At 53.5% G+C, this 21,368-nt stretch overlaps 1 protein-coding gene across 2 annotated transcripts in view; it reads right to left on the bottom strand.

The window, feature by feature from the left end:
* The window catches only part of ABCC8 (ATP binding cassette subfamily C member 8), a 74,615-nt gene that overhangs the window by 9,745 nt on the left and 43,502 nt on the right, over positions 1 to 21,368 (bottom strand). Inside the window, exons 15-28 of one of the 2 annotated variants that reach the window (XM_037049969.1) lie at positions 20,928 to 21,003; positions 20,090 to 20,195; positions 11,771 to 11,806; positions 10,076 to 10,111; positions 9,262 to 9,360; positions 8,119 to 8,203; positions 7,389 to 7,469; positions 5,625 to 5,762; positions 4,159 to 4,284; positions 3,147 to 3,246; positions 2,684 to 2,925; positions 2,389 to 2,555; positions 1,190 to 1,259; positions 568 to 725 (exon numbers count right to left, since the gene is read on the bottom strand). In XM_037049969.1, coding sequence (XP_036905864.1) covers positions 568 to 725; positions 1,190 to 1,259; positions 2,389 to 2,555; positions 2,684 to 2,925; positions 3,147 to 3,246; positions 4,159 to 4,284; positions 5,625 to 5,762; positions 7,389 to 7,469; positions 8,119 to 8,203; positions 9,262 to 9,360; positions 10,076 to 10,111; positions 11,771 to 11,806; positions 20,090 to 20,195; positions 20,928 to 21,003 — 1,520 coding nt within the window. The remainder of the gene's footprint in view (positions 1 to 567; positions 726 to 1,189; positions 1,260 to 2,388; positions 2,556 to 2,683; positions 2,926 to 3,146; positions 3,247 to 4,158; positions 4,285 to 5,624; positions 5,763 to 7,388; positions 7,470 to 8,118; positions 8,204 to 9,261; positions 9,361 to 10,075; positions 10,112 to 11,770; positions 11,807 to 20,089; positions 20,196 to 20,927; positions 21,004 to 21,368) is intronic. The other variant, XM_037049970.1, reaches the window with a different exon arrangement.

Here is a 21,368-nt window from a genome sequence, read left to right as displayed (position 1 = left end):
TTAACAGAATCACTCCCAGCAAAAAATTTCTAGAGAATGCTCATAAGAAAACTTTGAGTAGGAAGGAGGCACGCGTGGCTCCAAGGCTTCGGAGGGCAAGTGTGATAAGGAGACTCGTGAGAGACTCCCTCGTGCCGGGTGGCTGGGGGAATGGGGTTGCCGTGACACCCTGCACACCAGGTGCCCTCGCCTGCACGCCCAGCTCTCAACCTGGCCGGACTCACACGACCCTCCTGGGCAGCGGCCTGGCGAAGAGAACACAGGGCATAAACACGCGCCCGTGCCCCGACCTGGGAGTTCCACTCCTGCGCAAGCTCCTGTGGAAACAGTCCGGATGTCACCGGCAGCGTGGGCGCTGCTGACACGCGATTATTTATGTTAGTGAGGTGGGATACGACTATTTCACCTCCTTTCTGTCCATTTGCGTTTTCACAGGGAACCTGACTGCACCGATTTTACGGTGAGGGCTCTAACAAGCGCACCAAACTGCCCCTGCCTGGGCGAAGCACCTCCCATCCCCCACCCCACCCCACCCCCACCAGGGACACTGGCCAGTGACTCCCTCACCTGGACGCCACCCGGAAGTACTTCTGGATGAAGTAGCACGCGACAGCCAGGGGCAGGAGGGCCACGAGGAACACGGGCGTGACGTAGGAGATGACCGCCAGGGCGGAGACGCAGAGCAGGGTGGAGCGGCTCAGGCACTCCAGCGTGGACGGGATGTGCTGAGGGCCGGGAAGGAGAGAGCAGGAGGTGAGTTGTGGCATTTGGTGACGTTGGGCGCGCTGCCTGGTGCCAGGCTGTGGCCCTCCACATTGTCACTGCCAGCGTATTCTCTCTGCAGCCACAGCGCAGGCTCCCTGAGGGCGGGGGTCGGGGCTTTCTTTTCCCACTGTCTAGTACGGTGGTCAATGTAGAACAGGGGAGAGACAAATACTCAGCACAAAATCGGTCACCTTGGTTCAGGATATGCTGGAACCTCACTGCAGTGAGCCAGGGGGCTTTTGGGTGGAAGGCAAAGGGGTGTGGTTTCCCTCAGCCTTGTAAAGGCCTACCAGGGGGGCCTTATAACCAGATTGGGGCCCCTGGGGCCCTCCCCCAGGGCCCAGGTCACAGGCTCCGGGAAGCCAGCAACTGACAGGGGCCTGGCCTCTCTCTGAGCCAGAGAAATGGGTCAGGCCCTGTATACCTGGTCGATGGTATTACAATCAGAAGAAAATCTGTTCAGGATACTTCCAAGGGGTGTGGTCTCAAAAAACCTAAGAGGCAACCAGAAGACATTTGTTTGTTGAGTGATTTCCTTCCTGTTCATTGAATGAGGGTAGTTACTTCTTTCATTTCCATGTCTCTGGAGTCATCCCTGTGTCTAAGTCCCCAGGGAAGGAGGACTTCAAAAGTCTGTAGACACCTGGCCTGAGTCCCTGAGAATTCTCACAGCAGCCCAGTAGGGTGCTGGCCCCTCACTAGCCTCTCTTACTCCCAAGCCCATGTGACCACTGCCACCTTTCTTGGCTGCTCGCCAGGCCTGACTCACTTGACAGCTATCCTCCCCAGGACATAGAGTCCTCTCCAGAAGGACAACCAGTCAGAGGGACAACCAGTCAGGGGACAGGGCCCTGGGTACAGCCCGTCAGCTGGCTGACTATGCAAGGCCACTCTAGCTGTCATCACTGCAGCTGTGACAAAGAGCCAGCCCACCCCCAGCCAGAGTGTTCAGAACCACAGATCTGGGACAAATAGAGGATGAGTAAACTTTGAGGCCATGTCTCTGGGCCACAGAGAGCTGAGGAGGCTGGAAAGTAAATATTGTAGTCAGATGGTGAGGTCTGGCATAGACAAGGGTGGGGCCGGGTAACCTGGCCTCTGTGTTTTTAAGGGGCCTGCTGTGTTTTTAAGCCAAACTGACCAGCCAGCTGGGCAGTGACTCCTTTCATACCAAGCGGTCTTTGAGGTTTTTATCCATGCCACTACAGAAGATTAGAACAGCTATACCATGTCCCCAGTGTCAGAACCTGTGGGCTGGCTGAGGAAGGACAGAGAGGAGTGGGGAGCTAAGCCCGTGGGTGGAGACGGGCGGACAGTACCTGCCCAGGGAAGAGAAACTAAAGTTGTCACAGAGCCTGTAGGCTCTCTTTGAAAGACTGCTGCAACAATTGGATAAGTTAGCCCTGTAAAATGCCTAGCACTGTGTCTGGCTGAATAAATTCCAGTTTCCCTCTGCTTTCTGCATCAAGGAGGGCACTTTTACACACACTTGAGGCGTCTTGCTTGAGTCATGCCCAATTGCCTGTGACAGAGGTTGTACATTCCCATTTTACAGATGGGACAACTGAGGCCCCAGTAGCAGTGACTTGCCCACTACCCCAGCGTGGCAGGGGAGAAGGATACCTCATGGGAGCCAGGATGATCTGGTTCAGCAGGCTACGGTGCAACCTCTTGGCCACCTTCAGCCCCGTCCACTCTACTGTGACAGATGTGACCAGGCACAGCACGATGCCCAGGCTGCAGAGCACCGTGAACACCATGGCGTAGACAGTCTTGTCTAGAGAGCACTCCTGGGCCAGGCAGAGAATGAGGCAGGGTCCTGGGAGTGTCCTGGACCCTGGACCCTGGACCCTGGGGGCAGATGGCTCAGCCCTCTCTGCCCCACCCCTGACCGCTGCCCCAGGGCTTTGGGCCCCACCTGGCTGAAGGAGCAGTTCCTGGCCATGGGGCTCACGGTCAGGGCGCTGTCGGTCCACTTGGCCAGCCAGTAATCGATGGCCACCAGGACCATGTGCTTGAGCAGCTGCGAGAAGACGAGCAGCGACAAGAGCAGGACGCCAGCAGACGACAGGTACTTGGCGCAGGCTCGCCACGGGATCTTGGCGCGCTGGTGCAGCACTGCCGACAGGCTGTCCTCCTCCTCGCTCTCAGCTGCCTCCTCTGCGGCCGAAAGAACCCACCTTGTGGCTTCACATTTCATGTCCCCCCGAGGGTGAACCAGGGGGCACGCTATGCCCACTGACAGATGGGAAGACCAAGAGACTGACACACAGAGGGAAGGGTGTGATCAAAGGCATACTGTCTTACCACCCTCAGGACCTCAGACCTTAGTCTCCCGGGGAATAATCACACCTTTTCACTGCCAGTCCCATTATCTGTACCTTCTTCCTCCTCGTCATCCTGCAGGAGGCCATCTCTCGAGGACATGGCCCGGGGCAGGCCCTGGGGTGGCTCTGGGACTTTTCTCTCCATGACAGTCTCCTGAAAGACAAATGGGGCTTGGCTCATGTCCTTAGGTGTGCAGAGGGGAAAAGAGAGAAGAGGGACGACCATCCCTGGTCATGAACAGTGTCAATTTCCAGATTGCTCCTGAGGAAGTGAACACTTGGGGAGTGTCCATATGAACACATTTTTGTATTGTCTTCCCCTTCATCAGCTAACAGCACCCCAGTGTTTTCGTGGGGCACCACCTCTCTCTTGTTCTTAGTCTCTGTGATTCAGGTGGGCTGGTCATTCTCCCTGACTCCAGGAGTGGGCATATGACACGAGATTGGCCAATCCTCACATTCCACATTGCTGGCTACAATGATTTGTTCAGACATGAGCATGTGATCAAACTGGACCAATAAGAGTCAGCCCTGGGACTTTTGCTACGCAATCCTGAACGAGGCACTCTCTTTCTGGCAGTTGTGAGTATGGGAGAATGTAAACCTGAGACTGCTAATGGCCCTCACTGCTACCATAGGAATGAAGCCAATCTGAGGGGAGCAGAGCCAAGGGATGGGGAGAAACAGATCCCTCATGACATTGTTTAACTGCCTGGATCCAGTTCTACCTGAAGCTATGACACCCCTGGACTTTCTACTTTCACGATTCAATACATTCTTAACTCCTCCCCTCCTCTTTTCTTTGCTTAGCCAGTCAGAATTGATTTTCTGAAACTTCGAAAACTAAATGGTGCCTGACTATCTCAGGATAAAGGGAAGGCATCCACCTGACCCTGCCTTGGGTAGTGGGCGCAGGTACTGGCTCTCCCCTGCCAGGAGCAAGTTCATACTCAGCTCTCACATCTGTCCTTTGGGGGGTTTCCTGGGCCTGGTGAGGGCAGGAAGACGTTTATGAGGTTAGTTCTAGCAGAGCCTTCTTATCAGGGGGTGGTTGCCTGGAGCCCACCTTCTCCAGCTCCTGGTCCTGCCGGTTCATGAGGGTCTTCCAGTGCTCAAAGAGCTGGCACTCAGACCTCTGGAAGTCCTTGAGCGTGCCCTCCCTCTGGATGGTGCCGTCCTTCATAGCAATGATCTGGAAAGGCAGAAGCAAACCCTGCAGAGGGCGGGCTGCGGATGGGGAGTGGAGGTCACACCCCGCCTGCCCGAGGAGGTAGCAGTGGACAGACACACATCCTTTCCCCACCACAACAGCCTCCGGCTCACCCACTGCAGTGAGCCCATAGTGATAACTGACGCTCATTAACACACTCCCAGGGTTTAGAGTTTGGTACATCTGGGGCGTCATTCTCAACGGTTGGTTGCCCGTGGTGGATAGGAGGGTTTACAGAGCAACTCGGCGCATCCTGGTCAAGCTGCCTGGTTATCTGAGGGGCAGCTGTGGCAGCTGTTTTTATACATGCAATGGGCTAACTGCACAGTCCCCTTAGCTCCACCTGAAGGCAGGTCTGAGAGGTCCCCCAGTTGTGGCACAGTACCCGTTGGTCTAAGTGTGCGTATCCACATCTCTTTGAAATCAATAAAACGTATTTTATTTGAAACATCCAGTGTTTCACACTCATGTGGACTTGTGATAATTCAGACACCTACCCCTGCTCCTCTCACTGCCCCCACCTCCCACACTGGGGTTTAGGGAGGGGTGCTGGGAGTCCTATCTACCGATACTTCCAGAAACCAGGCACCTCCATGTTGCCTTCTTTGGATTAAGGACTGTCCTGCACTGTCTTGCCAAGGTCACTATGGAAATTCAGCCATGAACCTGGACCTGTTTTAGCTTTTTAAAAAAATCTGGATTTTCCCCCTTTTTCTTATTTAAAAAGATTTTATTTATTTTTATCTTTAGCAAGAGGGGAAGGGAAGGAGAAAGAGAGGGAGAGAAATATCAATGTATTCTCACATGTCCCCTACTGGGGACCTGGCCTGCAACCCAGGCATGTGCCCTGACTGGGAATTGAACTCACAACCTTTTGTTTCATAGCCTGTGCTCAATCCACTGAGCTACACCAGCCAGGGCTTTTTTTCCCCTTTTTCATAGCGGAGGGAGGGTCTCACTACCTGTGGAAGGGAGACTTATGTGGGGGGAATTAGAAGGGCCACTTAGCACGGGACTGACACTCAGGGAGGACCTCAGTTTTCAGGGGCAAATTTATATAAGGGTCAGGCAAGGCACAGATTTCAAAAGTCACATGATTTCCATCTTAAGAATTAAGCACTTTTCAATGAATGGAAAAGTAACTGTTTCTACATGCTGAGGAGTACAGGGAGTCAGTCACTGTAGGGTTTCACAAAACTGCATTCCATTGATAATATGGAAATTTCTGTTCTTACTGCTTGGTAGCCCTCAGCCCCTCTGAAGGCGCCAGACTGCCTCCCCCACCTCAGCCCTCCACAGCTTGACCTCCTGCGGCCCCTCACCCAGTCTGCGTGTGGCAGGTACTGTAGCTTATGGGTCACCAGGACCACTGTCCTGTTATCGTCTCTGAGGAGCTCGAGGATCCCGGCCTGCATCAAGTGGTCACTCAGATGGACATCCAAGGCTGAGAAGGGGTCATCCTGGAGAGAGGGGGGAAGGTAGGGGCAAGTGCACAGGGAGGGGTGACAGTGAGTACAAAACCCAGCGGAGTTACGTCAGCTCTGGTCTAAGAATTACACTGTTAGCTGTGTGGCCTTGGACAATGAACCTGAGCTCTCTGGGCCTCAGTTGCCTTATGTTAAAATGGAACTGCTTTCAGTTAGCATTCTCAAGCAGATCTAATCACAGTCACTTCCCCGACCAACTCCCGAGGCTCTGCAGGGTCTGTGAAGTCTGCATTCCTTGGCGTGGGAACCCAGTCCCCTTACAACCTGCTGGTCTTCCTTTCTGGCCTCACTGCTCATCTGTGTTGCCCGAGGTCTCTACAAATCAGGTGTCCAGGGAACTTGCCGTTCCAGGCATGGTGTCTAAACGGTCCCCTCTGCCTGGAGCACAGATGCCGTTTGTCTGCCCGGTGAACTCCTAACTGTCCTCTGTCAGTGCTCCACCCTGTGTCCTTTCCTGGCCCCACCCTCACCTCCCCTCCTTTGCTGCAGAGGTAACTTGGACAAAAGGCAGATCCGGTAGTTACTTACAGGAGGTCCCTAAGAAGTGAGACCCTCTCCTTCCCTCCAAAAGGACTGAGACCCTCTCCCCCCTGAAAAAAGAACTGAGAACCCCTTGCTATGGTGCCTGGTACAGAATATGAGTTTAATACAAGTTTGTTGAGATAAGCTAAAATATCTGCTTTAATTCTCTCTAACTGCGTCGTTTAAGGTTCACATGGGGCTGTGGATGAGCTAGTACTTGGTGACGTGCTGTGCGTGAGTCAGACCACGAACCTCACACAGTGAGTGTGTTTAGTGGGGGTGCTTATGTGTGTTGTGGGGGAGAAAACTGGGGCCAGAGACCAGAGGTTCCTCCTCTCAGTTCTCTCGATACACAGCCTCTGTTCCCTTCTCTTTAACTGACTCACACTTCAAGGCCCTCTTCCAGCCCTCACGGTTGTCTTCTTGGATAAGGCTCCTCATAGCCTGTGCCACACAGTCTGACTTTCAGCTGGGCTGTGGCCCTTGGGCGTGAGTGAGCTCTGTCTCCCTAATCAGACTCTAAACCTCTGAGGCCAAGGGCTGGGCCTTAGAATTCTTCAGATCAACCAAGGCACCTAATGCAGAACTTGGCATGAAGTAGGTCAGGGATAAGTGTTATCTCCTGTTTGATTGCTGGTGGTTACCTAGAGTACTGTGTTGAGAAGGCTTCTGAGGCCAAATTAAGGTTCTGTGGGGGGAAATTCTGTGATCAACTAGCAATGTCTGCTGTGGGCGTGAGATGGGAAGCGGCAGCACACACTCCACGTAGTGGCCATTCTTACAGTCAGGCTAAATGAGTACTGAGAGGTTGGGGCGGTCCTGCAGAGCGGTGGCCTGTAACTACTACTTTTCTTCCCTCAGAGTTCAGTGTGAAGTCCACGGTGGGTCGTTTGTGCTATCTTTGCCTCAGTTTCCCCATCAATAAGACAAATAAGTAATGTCTCTGGCAGGAGAAGTTTGCTCCTGAAGAAGAAGGTAGCTGTGTGTTGGTGTGTGTGTGGGGGCGGGGGGGGCAATGAGCTAGGGAGACAAACCAGACATGAGGGCCCCTAGGGAGGTGTGAGCTGGTGCACTCACCAAGAAGACGACGTTGGTATGCTGGTAGAGAGCTCGGGCCACGCTGATCCGCTGGCGCTGACCACCAGACAGGTTGATGCCCTGTCACCAAAGTGGAGGAAAGGTCATGCCCTCAAAGCTCTTTGGAACAGATTGTCCTGGCCCCTCCTTGACCAAGAGGTCTTTGGGGTAGAGGCCTGGCTCTGTCCATCTCTTTGCAGAGGGAAGGGACTTGTACATGTTCACTGATTTCACTGGGAAGTGGGGAATATAATCTCCAGGTCTTTGAAGAGTCATCATATAGGTGCAAAGGATCATCTGAACAGTGAAACCCAAGACAGAGGACACAGGGATTGCATCAAACATAGGAGGGCAGCTACAGGGGAATCCTATTGTCCCACCTGGAGAGCGAACAGGAAGAGCATAATGCTAAGCCTAGCATAGTACATAGAGCTCCCAGGATACACTCGGGGCATGGCTGAAGGAGATGTCAGTCATCTCCAGCCTGGGAAGGCGCTAAACTGACCGCTGCACCAAGCAGGGCTGAAACCTGTTCTTGCTCAAGGAGATCATTTTGATCCCACTGCACGGAGCTTTGCAGGCTTCCCCCTCTCTCACTTCCCAGGTACCTGCTCTCTCTGAGAAGGATCTCAGGGCCTGAAGCTGGTCATGGGTGGGGAGCAGGGGTGGTTGAGGCCCCTGGTTTTGAGAAAAAACAAACAAACAAACAAACCCTGGAGGCTCTACTAACCCGTTCCCCAATCTGGGTCTGGTCTCCATGGGGCAGGATGTCGATGTCTGGCTGCAGGGAGCAGGCTTCAATGACCATCTTGTACCTGCAGTGGGGTGGGGTGGGGACACAGGTGACCAGCCTGGCCAGAGTGGGGCCTGAGCGCTCGCCGAGGGTCATTAGTCTCCGGGCAGCTGTGCCCTGGGTGAGCAATGGCTTTAATGGGCCTCCTGCTTGGGTTCGAACAAACACCACATGAGTTTTAAAAAAGCCAAGGGCAGCACCTTCCACGGTCTTGGAGCAAGTTAAATATTTGAAGGAGGGAATTAGATGGCAGCAAACATGCCACATAAGTGACAAGAGAAGGCGCGTGGTCCCTGGGCAGTGAGTGGGGAAAGCAGCCGTCAGAGCTCATGTTTGGGGTGCTGCCAGGGAAAATCACTGCTGGCTGGTTTAAGTGGTAATGATAATGGCTGGTCAAATATTTGCCCAGCCTGCTCCTCTCCTACTTCCTTGGCCAGCTCTTTGCCTGGGCAGGTGCCAGCCAGGGTGCACAGAGGAGGCATCAGGGTGTCTTAGTGACATGTTCTTGGGTGTCAGGCAGTCTTGGATTTGAGATCCATTTCTGTCACTTAGGGTCTGAGTGGCCTTGGGCAAGTTACCTACCCTTTCTGAGTCTTGGTTTCCTCATCTGTAAAATGAGAATGATAATAGTACTTGCCTTCTCAAATAGTTGTGAGCATTAGAGGAAATCATGGGTACAAAGAGCTTGGCACTGCGCCTGGCACCTGGTAAGGACTCAGTTGATGTTAGTGGTTATTACTCACTGCGGGGGAAATAGTGCACAGGCTGAGGAGCTGGCTGGGCCTCCCCACCGGCCACAAGGGAGGGCAGCAGGGCTCCCTCACCTCCCTCTCCTCCCACCTTCTCTCACACAGGAGTTGGGCTGCCCTGATGCCCAGCCACATCTGGACTGTTTCCAAATGGACCATATGGAACAGGCTGGAATCCAGATAAACGGGCTGGAGAGTGGGCGGCTGGGTGTGGGAGATCAGTGGAGGGGCAGAGCTGCTGGCGGGAGCTGGGGCATAGGGGCAGGAAGCTGATGCTGCCCATGATCAATGTCTCTCCTCCCCCAGCCGCCTCCCTCCGATGGGCTTTTACCGTTGTTTGTTGAAGGGACTCTCAAAGGTGATATTCTCCTCCACAGTGGCATTTAGCAGCCATGGTTTCTGAGAGGCATAGGCCACAGGGCCTCTCTTCCTGGGAAAAGCAGGATGGGAGTAAGGAGGCATTTTCAGGGGCTCCTTCTCAGAGGCAATTGTCAAGATGGTGGCTTCGTCCAGGGCAGGGGTGGGGCGGAGCTATGATGGAGAGGTGCGGCTGGCAGAAATCTGCTGTGTGCGGCCCCGGTGGCCTCTCCTTCCCCAGGGCCTGAGCTGGGCATAGGTGTCCAGTCTTAGCTGACTGGGGGGACCTCGATCCTTCCCTGCTCTGCACCCCATGTGCCACACGCCTGCAGTCTCCACTCCTTCCTGAGTCTCCACCCAGAGCCCGGGAAGAAACCAAGTTAACACTGGACCCCTGGTTTCCTCCTTTCCTGAACAGCTTCCAAACTGTTCAACTTTGATGGTAGCAGGTAACTTTCCAAATGGAACTTTAAAAAAAAAGTGGAGCCAAGGAAACCGTATTTTCGCATGATGCAATTTTTTAAGAACCACCCCCCACAATTAAAAAAAGAAAGGCAAAGATCATCACCAGATAAAAATGACCTGCTGTGAGGAGCGCAGCTGGATGTGCAGAAGAGGCACAGTGGCGTCCGACCTGCCCAGTGGAGCACAGAGCCCTCCCTCCGGGCCTCCGCCCTGCAGCCATGCTGGGGCTGGAGACTGCCCACCAGAGCTCTGGGGCTCCCTGGGCCTGAGAAGCCCTCTGAGGAAGCCTGCCCTGGAGGGCAGGTGCCCCCAGGACACAGTACCTGAGGTCCGCTTCAGTCACCGACTCCCTCTCTGGGCTGCAGCAGGGGAAGAAAGACGCACCTTCAGGATTTGCATGAGCGGACCGAGTTCTGCACAGACATCCTGAGCTCCCAGCACGAGTGTCTTTATCATCCCTGGGGCCAAGTCTGCAGCCACAAATGCTGCCCAGAGGGGTGTGGGAGTGGGGTATGGCCATCCTGGGGGAGCCTCCACTGTCTGAACCCCAGTAGTGTCGAGAATTCACATGGGGCGTGTGAGGAGGGCCCTGGGGGCCAGTTCGGGTAAGAGGGAGGATGGGGGAAAGTCACCATTAGTGTAGGCTAATGTTGGGGGGCACTTCTGTGTCAGAAAAGGAAGAGGACCAGAATGTGGCTCCTCCAGACTCAGCCTCTGCATCAGGGCTCAAGTGCACTGACCAAGGTCTCAGGCTGACACAGCCACACAAACAGCTGGGACAGGGCGTGCTGTCTGGCTAGAGCCAGGCTTGGCTGGGCAAGCCAACATTGTTGCCTATAGCTTGTGAGTGGGGACCTATAGTGGGCGGAACTTGGGTGGCACATAGAGAGCTGAGAAGGGCTCCCGGGATGATTAGCAGCCCCGTGTGGCTCTTTCAGAGGACAGCCAAGGAATCTGGGATCCGCCCAGAGAGACGCACTCGGCTGCGGCGCCCACGTGACCTGGACTGGCCTCACCTGCTCCGGGACCAGCGATCCTATCCTGCTGGTCTCATGCACATGTGGGTGCTTGTCACGGACCATGAGGCCTGGTTTTTGGCTCAGGAACTATGGTCACTATGGCTAGAGAGGCTGGGCCTGTCATCACACCCTGGCACTTGGGGACAAGGTGGCAGAAAGGGAAAGATGGGGAAAGGAAACCTCTTCGGTGCTGGAGAACAAAGGTCGGAGGTTAAACTGAACAAAGTTGAGCCAGCCTTTCTATCCTGATTGGCCACCACCTCCAGTGCGTTTGAATGTCCTTGGGAGGGTGAGGTTGGGGAGGGTTTTGAGGGTCTCAGAGTCTCAGTCATCTATTTGACTATGATTTTTTTTTAGACAAGAACATAAATCCCATTGAACATAAAGCAACAAGACCAGATTTTTTTGTCTGGCCTGGGGGACACACCTCTTCTCTCCTCATAGACCCACTCAGCTGTTTTTTCACAATTTCCCTATGGGGCTGTTTTAGGTAACTTTTTTCTAATTGTCCTTTCTTTGACATATTTCTTATCCAACTCAGTAGGTTTTTAAAAAAAATACTCACAAGGTTGTGCAACCATTGCCCTGATCTACTTCCAGAATATTTTTATCACCCCCAAAGTAAACCCTGCACCCGTCAGTGGTCACCTGCTCCCGGCCTTCCCACCACCCTGTGGTGACCACAGATTCATTTTCTGACTTTCCCACCGTGAAATGTTAATGCCGCAAACGCACTGTATATCCGTCCACGTACTGGGGCCCTTCAGAGGGCCGCACGTCCTTGTAACGTCAGGTTTTTCCTCTCCCCAAGAAGCAGATTGGCGCTCATTGAGAATGCTGCCTCCTTACAAGGCCTCCTGCCTCTGAAACTACAGAGGTCGCACAGCCCTGCATCCATACGCAGGGTCCCCACCACCATAATGGCCCCCCCCGCTGTACCCCACACCCAGACCCTTCCCTTTATCGGGGCCCACTTCCAACCCAGTTCCAAGGCTGTACCTGGGGTCCTCTCCCGTCTCGCTGTCAGGAAGGCTGCTGGGGCACAAATGGGGTGGGGGTGGGGGGAAGAATAGCACCAGTCAGTCACTTCTCATGCCATTGACAGTCCCCACCCCCACCCATCTCCAGGGCCCCCACGTGGCTTCCTTGGGGCAGAAACTGCTGTTCTCCATCTCTGTCCCCCCCGCAGCACCTGGATGGGCACCCTCCAAGTAGCCAGGGCTTCATCAGTGCTCCTGGTGTGACTCAGTGGCGGTGAGGCCGTTGGCACCGAGATCGCTTTACAGCTGGGAAAACTGAGCCAGGGGAAGGGACTTTCCCAAGGTCACCATCATTTCCTAAGTGTTTTCCCACTGTGCCAGGGGACCCAATATGTGGATTTGAAATGAGTGAGTTGCAACTGCACTAAGAAAAGAAGAAAAACATCAACGAGCATTGTGTGGTCAAGATGTGTATTTTTTGTGTGAAATTGTTTCTCTTGTGTATCAAGGAATACACGAATGTAGAGGGCTGGGATGTCAAATGCCAGTATTTCATACTGTGGACTATAGTATAAAAAACACTGAGTGAGGTGACCTGGATTTTGGTGCCAGTTTTGCCAGTGCTCTTTCTTCTGCCTCAGGCCACTTCTCAACCTTTCAGAAGCAGCCTCCTGCCAGTGACACGTGTCCTGTGACATGCGCCCTTGTGACATGTGCATTTGGGGGAAAACAACCTGCTCTGTCTTCATATAGGTCTTACTGTAACAATACTAAAACCAGCTAACATTTATTGAACATTTATAAGCATTGTGATGAGCACTGTACTAGCATCATCTATTTTAGAGCTCAGAATAACCACACGAGGGAGGGTTATTTTGCTTGTCCCCACTTACAAAGAAAGCGAGGCTCAGAGTGGCTAAGTAACTTGCCCAAAGTCACACAGCACACAGGTCAGAGAAAATAGATTTGACTCCAAAGCTTCTTATTCGTAATGACCGTGCTACATAATTTCACTGTGATTATCTGTGCCTTAGCTCTGATAAATGCCTCCTGTCAGGAAAACCAGGATGGACAAAAACAGGGGGGACAGAAGCCTGAGGAAGCTCTCTTCTGTCTTCAGCTGAGGGGCAGAACTGAACAGAGACCCTGATATGTATATGATCACTGGTCTCCAATCTTTGCGGTCTCATTCCACTCTCTCAGCCCAGCCCAGCCCAGCTTTGGGTTCCCTAAACCATCAGATAGTTGTAATTTATGGACAAGCTGGTAACAGGAGACAGATTAAAAAACCAACAACAATAAACCAAACCCCAAGCTCCCAAATTCCAACTCTGCTGCTGCAGCCCAGATAAGCTTATCTGTCCAGTCTGCCGCTGCCAGAGTCGCAGAGGCCATTGCTCATCTGGAGGAAATGCATCCGTGGCCTCCCTGAGGACCCGCGCACACACGGAGCTCTCCTCCCTAATTCAGTTCGCATCATTGTCTGCGCTGCTCAATTAGGCTCTTATAATGGACTGTGTGTCTCTCTCTAATCAGTTGCTGTGTCTTTTACCCCCAGTGGGATTTTAAGGCAGGAAGAGCATCTTTTCCAGCCCCCACAGAGCTGATGACAGACCTCTCATAAATGGAGGTTGTTAACTGACATGTTAATCATTTCAGAAGAGGCCAGGGGACCAGCACGCAACGTAGGCATCCTCATGCCAGGCCCCGAGTGGAGCTGTTTGTGTCTACCACTTCAATCTCACAACAACCCCTGTAAAGAGGTGTTCGTAACTCCATTTCACAGATGGGGAAACTGAGGCTGAAAATGTGCATAATGTGCCCAGTGGCATGGAGCTGAGAAGAGGGGGAAACTAGTGGGTCACTCAAGGTCCATCTTCTCCTCTTTCTAGGGTCGTCCCAGCCTCCCTAGAATGAGCCTCCCAAGATGAGTGTGTCTACGTTTTAACCTGAAAAGTAAAGAACGGTGCACGTGGCACATACTTTCTCTCACTGATTGCTGGGCTCTTAAATGAGTGCTGGGGACCCTTGATTCCTCCCATGCCTGCACTTAGGGGACCGATCACTGAGCTGGAAGGACAATTTCCCCCAGTTTTCCAACCTCGCATCTCTTTCTCGAGCCCTCTGTGAGCTGGGCACATTTGACTGCCTCAACCTGAGTCAAGGAACAGGACCTGCCCTCCCCGGAGCTCACAGTCTGGTAGAGCAAACTAGACACACACAGGGGGTTATAAGGGCCAGAAGGAAAGTAGGAGTGAAACAGCATTACAGGAAAACTGAGGGGAAAGTACACACAAACACCTATGTGGATACACAGAGAAAAGTCTGGAAGCTTCTGGGTGAGGGGATATTAGGGTTGTTATGTAGGAGATGTTATCTTCTTTATACTTGTGTATCTTTTCTAATTTAGTGCACATCCTTTTAGACTCAGAGAAAAGTGTAATTTTTGAAAAGTAGTTTGGAGGAGGAAGAAATCTGAGGACATGAGGAAGGACTCTTAGAAGTTACAGTGGGGCTAAGTCTTGAAGAGGGAAGAGCAGACAGTGGGGGGGTGAAGGCGGGCACTAGGACCCAGGAGAGAGGAGAGGGCAGCACGTGAGCACAGGCAGTGGGAGGAGTGGAGGGAAGTGGGCTCTAGGTTTGCACCTGAGGGGCTTCTCTCCTCACTGGTTGTGAAATCTTAGGCAAGTCCTTTCACTTAGGGGCTCCTCTGTTTCCTTCTCTGTAAACTGGGGCTAATGGCACAGACCTCACAGTGCCGCTGGGAGGGTGTATTACAAATATAGCTCGTAGCTGGCTGGAGGGAAAGACCTAAGGTTGGAAAACTGTGGGGGCGGGGCAGGGGGAGGGGGTGTGGAATCATCTTTTTAGCTCAGTGCTTGGTCCCAAAGGTGCAGATGGAGGAGGTTTTGAACAGCCTGAACACTCATTTAAGACTCTGGCAACAAATAAGAAGGGAGGAGGTGGAGCTCGAGGTTGGGAGAAGCTGAGACTTACAGACCTCTGCGTTCTATTCATCCTGCCCGAGGCAGGCTTGTCATTGCCCTGAAATGTTACCTTTTTCACGCAGTGCCCTTTCGAAATGATGTCATTGAATTCTAACAGCCAATTTCTGAGAGACGGAAGGGTTTTCTTATTGTCCAGATGAGGAAACTAAGTTTGAAGGAGGTGAAGTGACCTGCCCAAGGTTACATGGCTAGCAAGTGGTGGAGTCAGGTCTGCAACCAGCGACCATCTGGTTCCCGAGCTTGGCTCCACACAGTGCCCCTTCCCCTGTCTGCCCACCGTCCCACCACACCTGCCTCCTCCAGGAAGCCTAGGGTGCACCTGAGCCCCCAGGTGCAAATCCCCAAAGGCTCCAGGAACTATATATGGGCAAATGGGACCACGGTCCTGAGAGGAGCCTGCTTCTCACTCCGGGGAAATCAGGGATCTCAGGAGACAGCCTTCACACCAGCCACCACGAAGCACCAGCGTGCTGAGGCAAGGCCAGGGCAAGTGGGGCCCAGGCCTCCTGAGTGGACACAGACAGAAATAATAACAGTGGGGGCAGGGGCAGCAGCAGGGAGCAGGGGGCTCCACGTGAGGCTGATTTGTAGTTCCTCATCGGGAGGTGGGACCTTCTTCCCCACCCCATGCTTTCCTCCGGGCCCAGCTTCCTGCTGGCTCCCCAGGGACATTTAAAATCATCCCACTGCAGCCATTAATAGCTCTATTATTTATTTTTGGGGAAAAGATTTCAGTTGAGTATATTTGCATTGAGTATATTGACTTTTTATCAAAATGTTTTCCTTTTAAAGATTAAGGAGAGAGTTTGCATTTTCAATTTGATAGTGCATTCGAGCAGAGAGATGGGCAGGGGCAGGTGACCATTATGGAAGTGAGTGTTTGAGAGCTGGGCCCAGGTGGCTGATATGCCAGGTCCGCTCAGGGCTGCCGCAGTAACTCTCCAACCTGGAATGCCAGACCTCACCCAATGGACCCTGTGTGCTCACCGCAGGGTCTGTCTGCATCCTCTGTCCACCTGGGACTTGTGAGCTCTCTGAGAGCAGGGGCCAGGTTTGTGTCTGCACAGAGGGGCTCATAAAATACACATCTTGTGTCAGGCACCTGGGGCATGACATGGAATAATCTTCCAGGTCTGTCCTCAAGGAGCTCAAAGTCTTGGGGGAGACAGACGCATTGGCAGATAGTCACAATACAGTGTGAGGCATGCATTGCTGGGGCTCTCGCATTCCGGATGTCGGTGGAGAAGTCGGGTGGTGAAATTCTGCGTTAGGGGAACAGCGTGGGCAAAGGTATGCAGGGAGAGACATGTAATGACACATTTATAATGGCGATCTCTTGAAGGTCATAAGTGGTTACAGAGACAAATAAGATATGGTCCCTGTGCCCAGGGAGCTCACTACAGTCCTGGGAGACAAGTGGGGGCACAATTAAAGAGCAATCAGGGAGAGTTGTTCCTGGCACAGAGGTACATTGTCAAAGAATAATATTTATAATAATATTTATAGGGCACTTACTACATGCTAGGTTAAACCTCACATCAACCTTGCGAGTAACAAGAAAACTGATACAGAAATCATAGAATTTCCCAAAGCACAGAGCCCAGATTTGAACCCAGGCAGCCTGACTCCAGAGTTTGCTCAGCCATACTGCTCATTTGCTCATGAAGGAATAAATGCACAGTTGTACAAACAAACCAATCTCCCCAGAGCATTCTCCGCTTTGCACTATCTAATCCCTCAACTCCCAGCCTCGTGCCGCCCGGAACTCCTTCTGGCTGCCAGGGCACCAGGCCTTGGGCCCTGGCTGGTACGGATGGAGCACATCAGAGCAGCCCGGCATAGCCCTCACCTCTGGCTGTGGACAGGAGGGGGCTGCCAGGTCAAACGCCATTTTGCTCTTGGCCCACATTGCAAGTACATCATCCCCCTGCTGACCTAGGGGTCCAGTGTCTGAGGCATGGAACTCCTGCAACTAATGGAGGGGGGCTCTCAACACACAGCTCCACACTTGACTCACTGGCCAGGGTAGGTGGGCCGGACAGAGCTGTGTATGTGTCCAGGGTTTTGAGAGACAAAGAACAGATGAAGCCCACTCAACAGTGTCAGCCCAGACTCCTCCTTCTCTAGCATCCTGACAAGCTCCTGACTGGTCTTCCTCCCTATAGTTTCCCTCTCTCCGATCCCTCACCCCTTATCGCCAGCATGATCCCACCCCAGACGTTAGGCTAAATCTTACCTCCCTGGCATGGCACACAGCCGTGTCTGCCCCGAGCCCTGCCCCCTTCTTCAGTTCTGTCTCCCACCACTGCCCCCACTCCTCCAGGTACCAGAACCAAGTTCTTTCGCATCAGCAAGCCTTTGCACAGGCCAACTCTCCAGCCTATACCACCTTTCTCTCCCACCCTGCCTTTTCCATCTGAGCAAACCACACTCGTGAGCCCTCTCTCCTTGACCGCAGAGTTCATTGCTCAACGATGGTGCTGATGTCCCTTCCCTCCCTTAAAAGCAGGGGCCATGTCTTAATCATCTTGGCAGTTCTCTTGCTGTGCCCAGGGCCTGGCACATAGCGGGTGCTCAGTAAACACGGGGTGAGTGAGTACATCCGTGTAGAGGCGCTGGAGCACAAGCTGAGTCGTGAACAAACCCTCACAGCTCCCTGGAGTTGGCTGCAAGCTATCCTGATGCACCTCACTAGGCTTGGGAGGGAAGCCGTACCACTGGGGAGGGCAAAGTGGGTTCTGGAGAAATAACCTTTTCACCACCTGCCCCTCCCTCCGCCTCAAACAGAGCCAGGAGCTGGACTGCCTGTTGAGAAGGGTGAGTGTGGATGAGGGCATGGCTGTTAGCACCCTGTGGTGGCTCTGCTGAGGAAGTGGCAGAGGCGGTCACGGCCATTGGCTTGCTGGTCTGTGTACTTCTAGGCTAGCTATCTCTCCACATTGCCTTTGAGCCCCTTCTCTCAGTGCACGGTGGGAAACCCACACACTTGAGCACCCGGTGCAAGTCCCACCTCTGCCATTTAAGAACTGGGTCACCTTGGGCAACTTGTTTCACCTCAGTTTCCTCATCTGTGAAGTGGGGACCATAAGAATACCTGCTGCACAGTCTGGAGGAGACTAACTGAGACAATGAAGTAAATGAAGTGTGTTGCATAGTATCTGGCACATGTGAAGTGCTCCAGGGCCCTGGAGAAGCCTGTCGTATCCCCCAGGTTGGGGTCGAGCTTCCCAAAGAGAAGAGGCAACAATTAGACCCTGAGGGCTGGCACTGCATGGGGAAGGGGATGGAGGCAGGATAGGGCTGAGCCCCTGCCAAGCCTGTCTGCTGCCTCTGCAGAGGGCAGAGAGGTACTGATGCTGGTGGGAGGGTACCAGAGGGTGAGGGCACTGGGGAGGAGATGAGGCAGGTGAGGCCAAGGGACCAGACTCAGAGGGGCGTTGACTCACACTGAGGGGAACACAGCCGGGGAAATCCAGGGGCAGCCCCAGCCTCTGTGCTCTGGGATCCCATCTAGAAAGGGCCTGGCTGCCCTCAGAGTGGGCCGGGATCCAGCTTGCCCTCTACATGGAAGGTGAAGAATAATCCTTGGGATTGGACATATTCCCAGTTCAAGGCAGAGGCCAGGCTCCAGGGAAAGAGCCCAGAGCTTGGGTCCCTGTTCCACATGCTGACCAGTACGTCACCTGACCTCTCTGTCCTCAGTTTCTACTTCAGTTGGGGGTGAAAAGACTCCGTGGGAGGCTTAGTGGGAGGCAGCAACGAGACCATGCCTGCGGTGCGCTTAGCAAAGGGCCTGGCCTGCAGCAGATGCCCATCCGTACTGGTCCTTTCTTCAGCTCACACTTCACTGGGGTCACAGACATAGGCCATCAGCCAATGGGCAAGGGTGAAGAGTCACCCCAAAACCCCAAGGGGAGCTTTGTACAAGGGCTGGCAGATGCCTGGAGCCTCCTAATCAGGCCGTGTTGAAAACCCTCCAAAAAAGATGGGGAGTGGAGGCAGAGACCCTTCTGCCCCCAAACACACCACAGCCCCCTTTGGCATTAAGGCTCCAGCAGGGGTGTCCACACTTTGGGCATCTCTGGGCCACACTGGAAGCAGAGTTGTCTTGGGCCACACATTACATATACAAACACTAATGAAAACTGATGAGCAAAAAAAAAAAAGGTTGTAAGTAAATTTACGATTTTGTGTTGGGCCACATTCATAGCCATCCTGAGCTGCATGCTCCAGAGACTGGGGTCACAGGACACCCAAGGGGGCACATCTGCCAGCTCATAGCCCCACTGAGGAGGGAAGTCTGCCACCTGTCACATACCCTGTTCTGGGGCATTTTGGAAAGGCAGCGAATGGGGGTGTGTGCAGGGGTTCAGACCCTGGGCCCGAGGTCCTCCTCTCTGCTCAGGGCCCCACTCACACTTATGAAACACGTAACTCCGGGAACTAGAGTGTCCCCCTAGAAATGACTGCTGGGGAAAGCTTGCCCTCTGCATAAATGGCTACAGTTGTCATCTCTGAACAAGCCCCCAAACCCTCCATCTGGTCCCTCTTTCCTTTGGCTTCTAGGGAGCTCTGAGCCAGGTTGTGTGCGGACCGCCGGAGCTGACTACTGCCCGGGTTTCTGAACACCCTTTCCAGCCTCTTCATTTCTTGACTTCTCTTTTCCTACTTTTTAAAAAGCTCCTATTTTATATGCATCGTTTATCAATTAGATTCCAGTGCTTTGTGGAAATAAGTGGGTGTGAATAATAGATTCATGAGCAACTCAGCCTAGGTTCTGGCTCTTTAATTAAGACAGTGATCTTTTTCCAGAGACCGGAGTTTGAGTTATTTCTGGCTCCTCAAAACACACACGGAATGGCCTGTTCCCCCTCTGCTGAGGATCAGGCTGAAACCAGTGTTTGCATTGCCCTTCCCCACAGTGGACAGCAAGGCCGCTGAGCGAGCGTGGGCTTTGGAGTCAAACAGAACGGAGTTCAAAGTTCATCTCGGCCCACTTATTAGGGGGCTGAATTAGGGCACATAGTGTAACCCTCATCTATACAATGAGATCAGTGTTTACCTTGCTGGTTGTCATAAGGATTGAATGGAATGATATGAAGAGGATTTGGCAAAGCACCTAGCACCTAGTAAGGGTTTGACTAAGTACTAACGATGATGAGAATGACAGTTAACAGCATCGTTTGAGTACTCAGGGAACACACAGTGGGCACTCGACAAACGCACAGTGCATCTTCCACTGAGCCAGGGGGCCAGAAGGAGGGCTGCCCGCCCGCCCGCCCACTGTTGGTCTCTCCCCACTGAGTGAGCCCCGAGGATGCGTTCATTACCTGTTCCAGAAGACGGCCCCTGAGATCTTCTGCATCTCCCCCAGGGTGGCTAGAAGAAGTGAGGACTTGCCGCAGCCCACCTGCCCCACGATCATGGTCAGCTGGCCTGCAGGGAGGGGGGCCACAGATGGGGCTGAGGCCAAGAGGGAGTCTTACAACTACCACCCAGAGAGACAGACAGATAGACACTCCTGACCCTGGGGCCCTAGAATCCCCAGGGAGCCCTTTCCCCCTTTGGAAACCTTTCCTTCTGGACACCTACATTGCCCTCCTGGCCCCCAAATCCTTCCTCACGGATCATCTCCCCCACCCGGCCTGAAGCGCCTGCTTCTCCCTTCCAGTGTTTTCCCCAGTGTGAGCCCAGGTCCTCGTGGTCCCACTAACACCACCCTGGGCCCCACCACCATCCTACTTTCATGCTCTGCTCAAACTGCTGCTCCTACCAGACCGTCCACCCTGCCTCATGGCCCGAGGGACCCTGCTCATTCTCAGAAGCCTCACCTCGTCCACGATGCACCCCCTGGCTACTCGGGTCTCATCTTTTTGCAAAGCGCCCATGCTGTCCGTAACCGATGGTTTGACATCAAGGCCCCCCTCTCGCCCTGTCCTCGCTGCTGCACTCCCACCTGGCACGTGGACTCCTTGAGCACAAAGCCCACCCCCTCTCTAGCATTCATGCCCCAGGGCAGCCACTAAGAGTGCGCATGGAACAGACACCCAATAAATGCTGGGTTTTCTTTTTTCTCCATGTTCTTCGGTGGGACACAAGGAGAGGCACTTCAGACGTGACTCTAGGGGGACACCCCCAGAGCCTGATGGAGGGTGAGCAGGGTCATACCTCGGGGGATGCGGATGGTGATGTTGGACAGTGTGGGAATCCCGTCCGGGGTCCACGTGAAGAAGCCTCCGATGACCTTCATTGGCAACAGCCCACAACCCAGAAGAGAACAGGAAGACAGTCGGGCTCCCGGCATCAAGGTTTCTTATCTCTCTTCCCTCACGAAAGCCAGAAAGCACTATTCCAGTCCTTGAATCACTTCCAGGACAGGGGAGTGGGGGAATGGTCTTCTCATGCCCACCCCTGCCCAAGGCACCCTCCCCGAGAGGACAGCCACATGTCCCCCTGCACTGGGTGAAGATGGAAGACTTGTCCCTGGTCTTGAGACTACCATGGGTCCTACAGGCAGGTAGGGTGACCTTGGGGCAGAGGACTCAGCAAACAGGTCTGGCTCATCGGTGCCAAGCTCCCTGTTGGTGATGGTGTTGGGGGCTGGGCATG

The sequence above is a fragment of the Sturnira hondurensis genome, unplaced genomic scaffold (genome assembly GCF_014824575.4).
Source record: "Sturnira hondurensis isolate 20B ecotype Veracruz unplaced genomic scaffold, ASM1482457v3 Scaffold0006505, whole genome shotgun sequence".
Taxonomy (NCBI): Eukaryota; Metazoa; Chordata; class Mammalia; order Chiroptera; family Phyllostomidae; genus Sturnira; species Sturnira hondurensis.
This window is presented reverse-complemented; position numbering and strand designations above follow the sequence as displayed.